The sequence below is a fragment of the Uranotaenia lowii genome, chromosome 2 (genome assembly GCF_029784155.1).
Source record: "Uranotaenia lowii strain MFRU-FL chromosome 2, ASM2978415v1, whole genome shotgun sequence".
Classification (NCBI taxonomy): Eukaryota; Metazoa; Arthropoda; class Insecta; order Diptera; family Culicidae; genus Uranotaenia; species Uranotaenia lowii.
This window is the reverse complement of record NC_073692.1, coordinates 65,988,319-65,999,722: the sequence shown is the minus strand read 5'-3', so window position 1 is coordinate 65,999,722 and position 11,404 is coordinate 65,988,319. Positions and strand designations below refer to the sequence as shown.

The 11,404-nt window shown below is 36.4% G+C and overlaps 1 protein-coding gene across 1 annotated transcript; it reads left to right on the top strand.

Moving 5' to 3' along the window:
• The first annotated feature begins 9,237 nt into the window (after positions 1 to 9,237).
• LOC129741493 (uncharacterized) lies at positions 9,238 to 10,086 on the top strand. The gene has a single exon (XM_055733234.1). The coding sequence runs from the start codon at positions 9,238 to 9,240 to the stop codon at positions 10,084 to 10,086; it is 849 nt and encodes a 282-aa protein (XP_055589209.1).
• Positions 10,087 to 11,404: the final 1,318 nt, after the last annotated feature.

Here is an 11,404-nt window from a genome sequence, read left to right as displayed (position 1 = left end):
CTGCTTTTAAATTAAATGTTATTAAATCTTAAAAATATTACATAATCCTAAATGAAATCACAGATCACCACCAACAATGTTCAGGAAATTTTGAAATCAGAACATCTCAATGCTTCAATTATAATCTTTAAAATAATGGGTGAATATACATATCTAAACATATGCCTCTTTTTAAAACCAATCGTTTCGTTGATTCATTGGGTTAAAGTTCAAAGGAATTTATTTGCATTTTTGCTTGAATAAAAAAAAAGGAATTTGCAGTATAATAAAATCGTCAGATTTAATGCCATAACAAGTGCTGTTTGGGAACATTTTAAGTTGAAATGTGTAAAGTCTATAACTTAAGTATCAGGCGAAACATTTTGAAATGATTTTGGTGAAAATATGGATTTTAATTCAAACTGCTTCGAAGCATGAGGATGGTGAAAAAAAAGTTGTTTGAAAATGGTTAGTAATAAATCTTTTCTTATGTGTTTCATTTCTTCAGCTTTTAAAAAATACACCATCCAAAGCTAATTGGGAGCTGAAAGCGCTGCGTTAGGCAAAATATTCGGAAAATACTCCAAATATTGTCCCGATATTCAAAATACTATTTTAAAAAAGATTCATAAGCAATATATTCCATTAAATAAGAAACTTTTTATTTCGGTTTAAACCTTAATGTGAACTCGAACAAAACGGAATAAATCTTCTAAATGGAATACAGCAAATGAAACATACATATTATCAACATACAGTAATTTATGGAACAAGTTACAAAAATTTTATTTTAAAAGACCCGTTGAGTTAAAATTCTTAGGTTAAATTTTAATAGAATAAAGCGGGTCAATTCGAGTAAAGGGAAAGAAGGGAAATGTAAAGAAAACTAGGAAAAATGGAAAATGGACGCCAATTTGAATATGGTAAGACGAAGTTTACCGGGTCTGCTAGTCTAATATATAAAATTCTCTTGTAACGGTGTTTGTAGTACTACTCCTCCGAAATGACCCAAACGATTCAAATGAAATTATTTTTAAAATATTCTGTAGGCATGCGAATCGGTTTATATCCAATTAAAAATAATAAAAAGTCGCATCATTTGTCCGGTATAATTAAATTTGTAATTATTTGAATAAAATAAAAGTCATGGCTTCCATTTTGTCGAGATTTTTTTTCCTTTGGGCGCCGGCCGGGCGGTTTGTTTTTCGTCTCCATGGTCGAGGCGTCGCGAGCAAACGTCGAAAGAGGGTAGTAACCATGGCATAGCATACTGATTGTGATTAGTGGGAATATTTGGGCGCGCATTTTTCAAACAAGCATAATTCCAATGCATGTGGTGGCCATATGAAGCCTAGTTGTGTTTTTTTTCTTTTTGATTCCTAGATCATTTGTACAGCACATAGTTATGAATGACGCCTAGATGTGACCCAAATTGGTATTTTGCCGATCAAATCAAAACCATTTAAACGATTTAAAAAAAAACTTTAATTCGTGTTATTTAAAGAAGGATTTTTTGTATGAAAAATAAGAATTTAGTACTGATGCATATGAAATAATGGTATGACTCTTTACGGACATTTGAAAAAAGAAAAGTCGAAAGATTTGGTTTATAATCCAATACGCCTAGAAACATTTTTCGAACATGCACAAATGTGATTTACTGAAGTTATATCAAGCGCCTTTGAATTAACAGAACAACTACAAAATCCGTTGAAAATGAACAGACAGACACATGAACTGAAGAAGACCCTGTCCTTTTTTTTTATTGATATTCCAGAAGCATAATTTTTTGATAGCAGAAGCAGAATTTTTTTTGATAAGTTTTTATGATGACCTGAAAGTGTTGAAAATAATATTAACTCCTGTCATTTCACACGGTGAAACAAGTGGCAGCGCGCTATTTAGCCATGAAACATATACCTACCAATTTTTCTCTAAAATAGTCAAAGAAGGTATCCCGAGTGTTAAATCTGAAGCAGATATTCAAAAATTAATAAATGTCTTCGTAAATGAAGGTCTTTTGGTTAAACAGTATTCAGAAAAATTGAAGTACCAAGAATTATTTTATTCTGGAGAAAAACTGCAGATATATCAATGAAAGGTGATAAAAAAAAGACAAACAGGAACAAGTTTTAAATTCATTTTAAAGTCTTTCTTTTTCTTTTTGAAAGAATATGAAAGTTGAGCTGTGATGATATTCATTTGCACTTGCCCCGATGTTTCTTTAATAAAAATAACAATGTATAATAAAGAAAGACACTTAAATGTTAAAGGTTTCGAGGTAAATTTATATGAAAATTTCTAGAAAATAGAATGAACACATGAAATCATCGTAGCATTAACAGATTAGTTCTTATTATGTTTTTATTTTTTTGAACCTGCATTCCAATTAAATGTTATTGAATATTGAAAATATTACATAATCTTAAATGAAATCGTAAATCACCTTCAACACTGTTAATAACAAAAAAAATAAACATATTTTTCTTCTTTCAAAACCAAATTAAATTAATTTGAACATTAAACCAATAAATCAAGAAAACTTGATTTATTGAGTTAATATTTTATGGAATAAAATTTGCAATTTTTGCTTCGACAAATACAAAAAGAGCGAACTTTTTTTTTGGACGTGGTTTTGATGAAAATATGGATATTAATAACCACTGCTTCCAAGGGTGAGGATAGTGAACAGCAAGCTGCTTGAAAATGTTTGTAAGACATCTTCTCTAATGTTTTTTATTTCTTCAGTTCTAAAAAATGTACCATCCAAAGCTGTCGGAAGCTAAAAGTGCTGCGCTAGGCAGAATATTGGGCAAATACTCCAAAAGTTGTCCCGATATTCAAAATTCTTCTTCCATGAAGTTTCATATGCAATATATTCCAATAAATGAAATTTTTTTGATTTTGGTTTCAACCAAAAGCGGAGTAAATCAACTAAATGGTATACAATAAATGAAACATAGATAAAATCAACATATGTTATTTATGGAACAAGTTACAAAGAGTGGATTTCTTTTAGCATAAGGCTTGCCAAGTTTGATGGTTACGTTGAGTGCTGAAAAAATCGAATTTGCAACGGGAAGCTGATACCTGATACCATTCGGCAATATTAAAAGCATCCGAATCAAAGAAATGTAAATGAAAAACATTCATGTAAGATGCATGTAAGATTGATTGTAGCAAATTTTTTTGATAATTTATTAAAAGACCCGTAGAATTGAGTCAAAATTCTTAGATGATTCCGATATAATTAAGCGGGACAATTCGAGCAAACTGAAAAGTTGGATATGGAAAAAAACTAGGACATGTTCAAGAAAGTGAGACGATTAAAAACTCAAGATTTGATGCTTTTTTGAAGTTAAACAGCGAAGAAAAAATGGAAATAGACGCCAAGTTTAACATGGTAAGACGAAGTTTACCGGGTCTGCTAGTCTATTATATAAAATTCTCTTGTTTGTTTGTAGTACTACTCCTCCGAAATGACCCAAACGATTCAAATGAAATTATTTTTAGAATATTCTGCAGGCATGCGAATCGGTTTATATGGAGTAAAAATAACATGAAGTCGCATAAGTTTTTCGTAATAATTAAATTTGTATTTTTTGAATCAAATAAAAGTCATGGCTTCCATGTTTTCTAAATTTTTCTTTCCTTTGGACGGTTTGTTTTTTATCTCCAAGGTCGAGGCGTCGCGAGTAAACGTCGCGAGAGAATAGTAACCATGGCATAGCATACCGATGAGTGGGAACATTTGGGCGCGTATTTCTCAACCAGGCATACTTTCAATGCACGTGGTGGCGCTATGAAGCCTAGATATGATTTTTTTTTCTTCTTGAATACCAGCACTTTTGTACAGCACATATTAATGAATGACGCCTAGATGTGACCCAGATTGAAAGTTCGATGAATGAATAAAACATAGGTAGGTATACACTTTATTTTTTGCCAAAATCTGAAATTGAAAAGCCGTGGCATCCATTTTTAGAGATTTACTTTTTTTGAGGGGTTTGTTTTTCGTTTCAATGGGCGTCGCGGGCAAACGTCGTCGCAAGTGAATAGTAACAAAACCATACTGTTCATTGATCGCTGGAAAAATTTAACAATTAAGTGCCTGTTTCTCAACCAAGTACACACATGTGCATATTCCTTATGCACGTGGGGGCGATATGCAACCTAGCTGTGTTTTTTTCTAGCTTATTCGTACACAGCACATGGTAATGGATGGCGCCTAGATGTGACACGGATTGGGATTTTATCCATCGAAACAAAACCATATAAACGATTCTAAATATTAAAACCATTTTTAATTCATGTTAATTTAGGTTGTGAATTGTTGTCCAAAAAATATGAATTAAGTAATGATGCCTATGAAATAATGGTATGACACTTAGCGGACCTTTAAAAAAAGAAATTGGGAAGCTTTTGAAAAAGTTTTTGAAAAACTTCTAATGAATAGAATTGAAAATTTTTTAAATCAGGAAAATATACTGTACAAATTGCAGTACGGTTTCAGACCTGGATCGAGTACGCTAATTGCTATCACAGAGTTAGTTGATTCTATTATTTCAAAAATTGATTCAAAGAATATCGTTGGTGCTTTGTTCTTGGATCTTAAAAAAGCCTTTGACACACTAAACCACGACATATTATTGTCCAAATTGAATGAATACGGAATAAGAGGTGCTGCTAACAACATCCTTCGCAGTTATTTATCGGAAAGGAAACAATTCGTAGCGATCGAAAATACTAGAAGCGATTTGAGAAACATTGATATTGGTGTACCCCAAGGAAGCAACATTGGTCCGTTACTTTTTCTTTTGTATGTAAACGATCTTTGTAATTTACCACTGAAAGGCACAGCTCGATTATTTGCTGATGATACAGCTATTTTTTATTCAGCTGCATCAACGAATGTTATAACTCAACAAATTGAAAATGATTTGAAGTTACTATCAAAATATTTTAAATGCAACTTGCTTTCTCTAAACTATACAAAAACCAAATATATGTTGTTTCGTTCTTCACATAAAAAAATACTGTCAAATAATGACCCAATTATGGATGGAATTGTTATTGAGAGAGTTCATTACTTCAAGTACCTAGGAATTTTCTTGGATGAAACACTTTCTTGGAGTTGTCACACAGAGAACCTAGTAAAAAAAAATTCTCCTCTTTGCGGTGTTTTGTGGAAATTAAGAAACTTAGTACCCCAACATGTTCTTTTAAAGTTTTACTATGCATTTATTCAGTCTCATCTAAACTATCTTATTTTGATATGGGGAAGAGCCTCCTTGTCACATCTTCAAAAACTTCAGACCCTACAGAATAGATGTTTGAAAAACATCTTCAGACTACCCCTGCTTTTTCCTACCCAACAGCTATACTCTCTGGGAACGCACAACATTCTTCCAATAACCGAACTCTGTAATTTGCAAACCGTTATATATGTTCATGATAATATACACTCGAGTAGCAATAACCAAAACCTTAATTTTACTACGGGATTAAGAACCCACAATACCCGTCAAAATAATTACTTGCAACGATGCCGATCCATGACATCTTTAGGGCAAAAAAGAATTTCTTTTATAGGACCTACAATATACAACGCTTTACCTACTGAAATAAAGACCATCAACAACCGTTCCATGTTTAAAGTCAAAGTAGTACAGTTATTAAAAGAAAAATTGAATCGTTAAAAAAGTCGATCAACAACCAGTTTTTTTAAATCAAATTTTGTTTGTTTTTGTAGCATCGTAGTTTTCTTTTGTCGTACTTTTAACTATTAATAAGTAAACTTAAGTAAATGTAGCATAATATTTGATTAGTTAACATTATTAAAAAAAAAAGAAATGGATCTCTTTAAAGGAAATTTTCTTCCATTGAGATCCTTATCGTAATATTGTTTAATTATAGCATACATTTCCTCGCAGTAAATAATAAACTTTTGTGTTCTCAGCATGATTAAAATTTTGTTCGCGTTGAAATTTCTTTGTTTTGCTGCCAGACGTGCTGAGAACAGTAGCGTCCATTACCAGGGGGCTCAATTGAGCCTCTTGGTGTGGGGGAGTGTGGTGGGCCGCTACAAAAAAAAAAAAAAAGCTTTAAAAAACTTTCTGATTTTTCACAAGCGTAAGTTGAAGTTATCAATAAAATAAACTGCTTTTTCATAACAAAAAGTGAGGATATTTATTTTCCGGAAGAATTTTCAATTAAGATGGTAAACTAGAACAAGTGCAAATTTTATAAGCACCGATGTGGTCTAGTGGATAGGCTGGCGCGAGTCTGGTATTGGTACGCCAGGCGTACTGGGTTCGATTCCCGATATCGGCAAGAAAAACTTTTGGGTTCGAATCCCATAAGCGGGCCGACAGGTAAGATGTGTCTCATTATATAACTGACTAATTGGAATGTTCAATCAGTTGCCAGCTGGCCAGGTATATACACGGATGCCGGAATACCTGTAAGTAAACTAGCCCACCTGATTGATTCGTTCTTCCAAAATATACTTACATCAACACACTCAATACATTCACTCCATAACAGTTCATACGAAGCCATGGGGTCCGGGTACGGTGGCGCGCTGCATTGGAGATTTGTCAAACTTAATAATCTAAAGAATGCATGTAAACACATACTTTGGCAGAAACTGCGGTGAATCCGTGCACCCATGGTGGATTACCAACATACATATAAACTAGAACAAGTGCAAACTTTCAACATTTACAAAAATTGTAGGGGAGAATGAGGATACTTGATCCCTGGGGATACTTGATTTCTTAGCTATATCTCGAAACTGGAATGTCTTACAAAGATCAAATGTTCTAGAAAAATGTGCCAAAATGAGCAAAATAACAATGCTTGTAGTTAAGAAAATTTTAACAAAATAATTGTTTGAGTAATTGAACTTTGTTTGAAAAATTTCACAAAATGTAACTTGAAGATCTTTTTTCATCACTTTAAAATGTTCCTCACATGGGAAAATTATGAAAAAAATATTTGTTCCAATGTATCAATCGTTCGAACGTAACATGAACTTCATAATGCCATATTTTCAAAGTAATGGAAAACTCTCAACTTTTTTCAGAAAAAGTTTACTGAAAAGTTGATTATGGGTACAATTGATCCCCTAGAGTTGGGTACAAATGTTCCCCCTTCCAAACGGCATATTCTTCTTCTGAATTGATCGTTATTATTTATTAATTTATTTACATAGTATTCCGTCTCACGACATAACTTGACGAACATAATTCCTAAAATTCATTCGGTTCATAGCAACCGTTCTCCAATTTCTCGGGCACCCTACGTTCGCCAGATCACGCTCCACTTGGTATAACCACCTCGCTCGTTGCGCCCCCGCTCATCTTGTTCCTACTGGATTCGTAGCGAACACCTGTTTTGCACGACAGTCGTCCGGCATTCTCGCAACATGTCCCGCCCAGCGTATCAGGCCAGCCTTCACCACCTTCTGGATACTGGGTTCGCCGTAGAGTCGCGCAAGCTCGTGGTTTATCCTTCGCCTTCACACTCCGTCCTCCTGTACGCCGCCAAAGATGGTTCTTAACACTCGTCGCTCGAATACTCCAAGTGTACGCAGGTCCTCCTCGAGCAATATCCATGTCTCGTGCCCGTAGAGAACAACCGGTCTAATGAGCGTCGTATACAGGTTACACTTCGTGCGAGGCCTAAGTCTTGAATTGAATTGAATTGATTGTTATGATTGTTGATTACGAAATTACTAATATTTATCCAAAAACTAATATTTATCATACAATTGTCCGAAGAAAAGAGCAAAAATAATTAATTTTCTCTAAATTATAAAAATAGCTCCTTTAAGTAGGCAATGTTATTAGCGTTGAGACAGTGTTATAGAATTTTCTTCTTATGTCTGCTATAAATTGTGAAATGAGAACAATCATGACCAAATTAGTCAATAAACATTCTATCTTGGGGTTTTGTTTGATTTTGATACAAGGTTTAGGGCTTCCTGAATAAAAGACCAAGTCTCCTTCAATAGGGGATCAAGCGGTGATTGAAATCCTCACCAATTTTCTCATCAGAGGCATTCAAAATACACGCTTTGAGGCCTCGCATAGCTATACAGGAGACGATACATATACATTCATTCAAACCTCCCCCCATGAGGAGGATCTGCTCTGAGAGACACTATTCGTTTGCTGCCCCGAACGAACTCTCTCAACGTTCGGTTGCTACATGATGCATGAAAAGACGAGGCACACATACTCATTTACGTTCTTGAATTTGAATAGCTCCAGCCGATAGCTGTCGTTGAGGAGAACATCTTCAACCCCGCCGCAAAGGTTGAGGCAACAACACAACCGAACTTATTGCATTGCTCAGGCCCGCAACGTATAGTGCAAAGAGGGGAGAGGAAAAAGAAACGGAAAAACTAGCTGCCTGCGTGCGGTTGCTGTCCAATAGTAGCAATAGCAGAAAAACCTCGGGCATTCGATCCAGGAACAAACGAGGAGACTCGGGTTCGCTCTGCCTTTTGAATTCGCTTCCCTCAAGCTTGTAACAGGAGATAAGTGAGAGCCATTCGTTTGATTTTTTGGATTCGCTGCCTCGAATGTATATTGCTTCTTGAAGGCGGGCAATGTCGAGAGCGTATGTATCATCGGTTTTGTCGTTTTCGCTGCCTCAAAGCAACCTTTGCTTCCGAGTAAAGCAGTGAGCGAGAGAAGGTTGATCAATTCATGCTCAGAAAAATTCAATCACTGGGATCAAGTCTCCCCTAACTTCAGAAAAATTGCATTTTTTTTACTCCCACGAAAATGCTTCGAGTTCATCAACGGGTTCAAGTATCGTTCTAATTTTTGGAGCATAGAAACTTGAAGTTACAAGCTGTCAGAAAACGTCAAAGACGGCGAGTTGCTAAATTTTTCCAAAATGATATGGTTTAAATAAGAAAAGGGGATCAAGTATCCCCACTCTCCCCTATTGTAAAATAAAAACAACAAAAAATTAAATTTAATAAGCATGAAGAAGCACTAATTAAATAGTATTACAATAAAAATTGACCTCCAGGAATTCAAATATGTAAAAATCAATTTGAAATATAATTTTTTTTTTTTTTAATAACGTAAATATTTGCAGAGTGAGCTTTTTATGACATTTTACCCCAACTCAAGAAGGATTTTACCAGTTTCATTCATGATGTTAGCTGTTGACTGGGTATAAAAGACTCAGTAATGGAGGACATTAACATCCACAACGGATTAATCGTTCGGAGTAATCATGCAGCTGTCGATAGTTTTGCTAGGTGTATTGCACGCCGTAGCCGGTGCGCAGTTTTGGAGATCACCATTCTATCGGTCGTTCGAGGAATCCCTCTCGGAATGTGCGAACTATTTCAAAATATCGAATAGTACCGCAAATCGATACATTCAAAATGGGTTTCCGAACGAGCAAAGCGTTAAACAGCTAATTCACTGCGTCTTGCTCGATTTGCAAGCTTGGGATACGGAACAAGGGGTCATTGGCCGCCAGCTCATTGCCGCTTTAAGTGGTATTCAGTTCGACGAAGAAAGTGAACGCCACATCCAGTGCTGTCTACAAAATTCTCGGGTCGATGAGCTGAAAGATCAAGTTCTCGAACGAGCGTATCGTTCATTTGTGTGTTACCACAATGTTTACGGGCATTCTGGAAGCAGCAGCCAACAGTATCTTCGCTACACCGACGACATCCGGAAAAAGTTCATGCGTGAAGCCATCCTAATCCAAAATGTACCATATCGCACGTTGTTGGAATTCAGCAAGGATAATGTTGAGACTCAACCGGAATGGCCGAGCGTTTCTCTAACGTACGTTCTCAGAGTAGGATTCTATAGCCGTGAGCAGGGTTACGACTTCGAACATCTCTACACTCAATTCGGAGCACCGGAGTTGCTCGGTAACGAAGTGAGATTGTGTCAGGATAGAGTACGAGCCCAGTATTGCGAGGAGCCCCAACGATTGATTCAAACATTCAGACAGTGTGTCAGACCCTACGTAACGACACTGAAAATAGTTTCAATCAACACTGAAAATAGTTTCACAACAAGTCAAAGAAGAAGAAGACATGTGTCGTTACTAGAATTCGTGTGAACTAAATAACGATTGTGGAAGAACATTCGCTGTAAATATTCCCGAAAACCGCTTCAATGTGTTTCGGAGCTTGAGTTGCAATCTCACACGCGTTATCTAGTGAAAAAGCTATCCATAGCTACTTATAAACTAAAAGATAATTTTATCTTCTGAGCAAGCCGTGATCAGCTATTGTGTGCTATACTATTTGTTCACATCGCGATAAGTGCACTGTCCCGCTTTATAGTTTCTTTGCTGTCCTTCTCGCACAGTGATACGCACTTCGAAAAGTTGCACTATGTCGGTTTCACGTACTCCACCATCATCAGCCATCAGCAGCAATGAAACCAAAACAAATGCCAAGCGAATCCGATCCGACGACGATACCGAAGGAACCGCCAAAACTCTGACTCTGGAAGCCGTACTTCAAGCCATAAACGAACAATTTACCAAAACTTTCGAACGTATTGATTCTATCAATGGCAAAATCGACGCAGTGAAAGCTGAATTGGATAGCAAACTCGATCTGGTTTCCCGTGATGTCAACACGATCAAAGAAGACTGCACGAATCGTTTCAGCCGCAACGAAGAAGCTTTGCGTGCATTGGGTACGAAGGTCGAAGAAATCTCCAATGAATTTGGTGGTATTGTGAACAGAAACGAACTAATTGCTAGTGGGATTCCGTTTCTTCCAAATGAAAACCTCGCTGAATATTTTGCCGCAATGTGGGATCACGTTGGCCTACCTAGAAACAACACACCGACAGTTGACGTCAGACGGCTGAAATCGGGCCCTCAAAATCAGAGCTTGATTTTGATTCAGTTTGCGCTTCGGAACAATCGAGACGACTTCTACAGCGCCTATCTCCGGAAACGTGACCTGCAGCTCTCTCATCTTGGTATTGACTCAAATCGACGTTTCTACATCAACGAGAACCTTCCCATCGAGGCTCGCAAAATCAAGGCAGCTGCTCTACAACTGAAGAAGGCCGGGAAGTTGGCTTCGGTGTATTCGAAAATGGGTGTCGTTTACGTGAAACGGACAATCGACGGACCACCAGCAGCGATCCGGAACGAGGGGCAACTTGGACAATATTTGTAGCTAAGTACCCAGTTATTTTTCGATCACAAGTCGTTTTTTAGTTATTGTTTTTCTAAACCTGTTTGTAGTAGAATGTGTTTTAAAATAGAGTTGCAAATCGCTTACCTTCAGCCCCCTAAAAATTGCTTTCCCTATTACACATGACTCTTAATTGTAACAACCACACCTCAACGCACATCATCAGTGCAGTTTTGAATGCCTCATTACCGTTTGGGAAATTAAATGTTTGCCATGGAA

Bases quoted from the DNA above. Each gene is read 5' to 3' on its own strand.
- LOC129741493 (XM_055733234.1), top strand. From the start codon at position 9,238: ATGCAGCTGTCGATAGTTTTGCTAGGTGTATTGCACGCCGTAGCCGGT.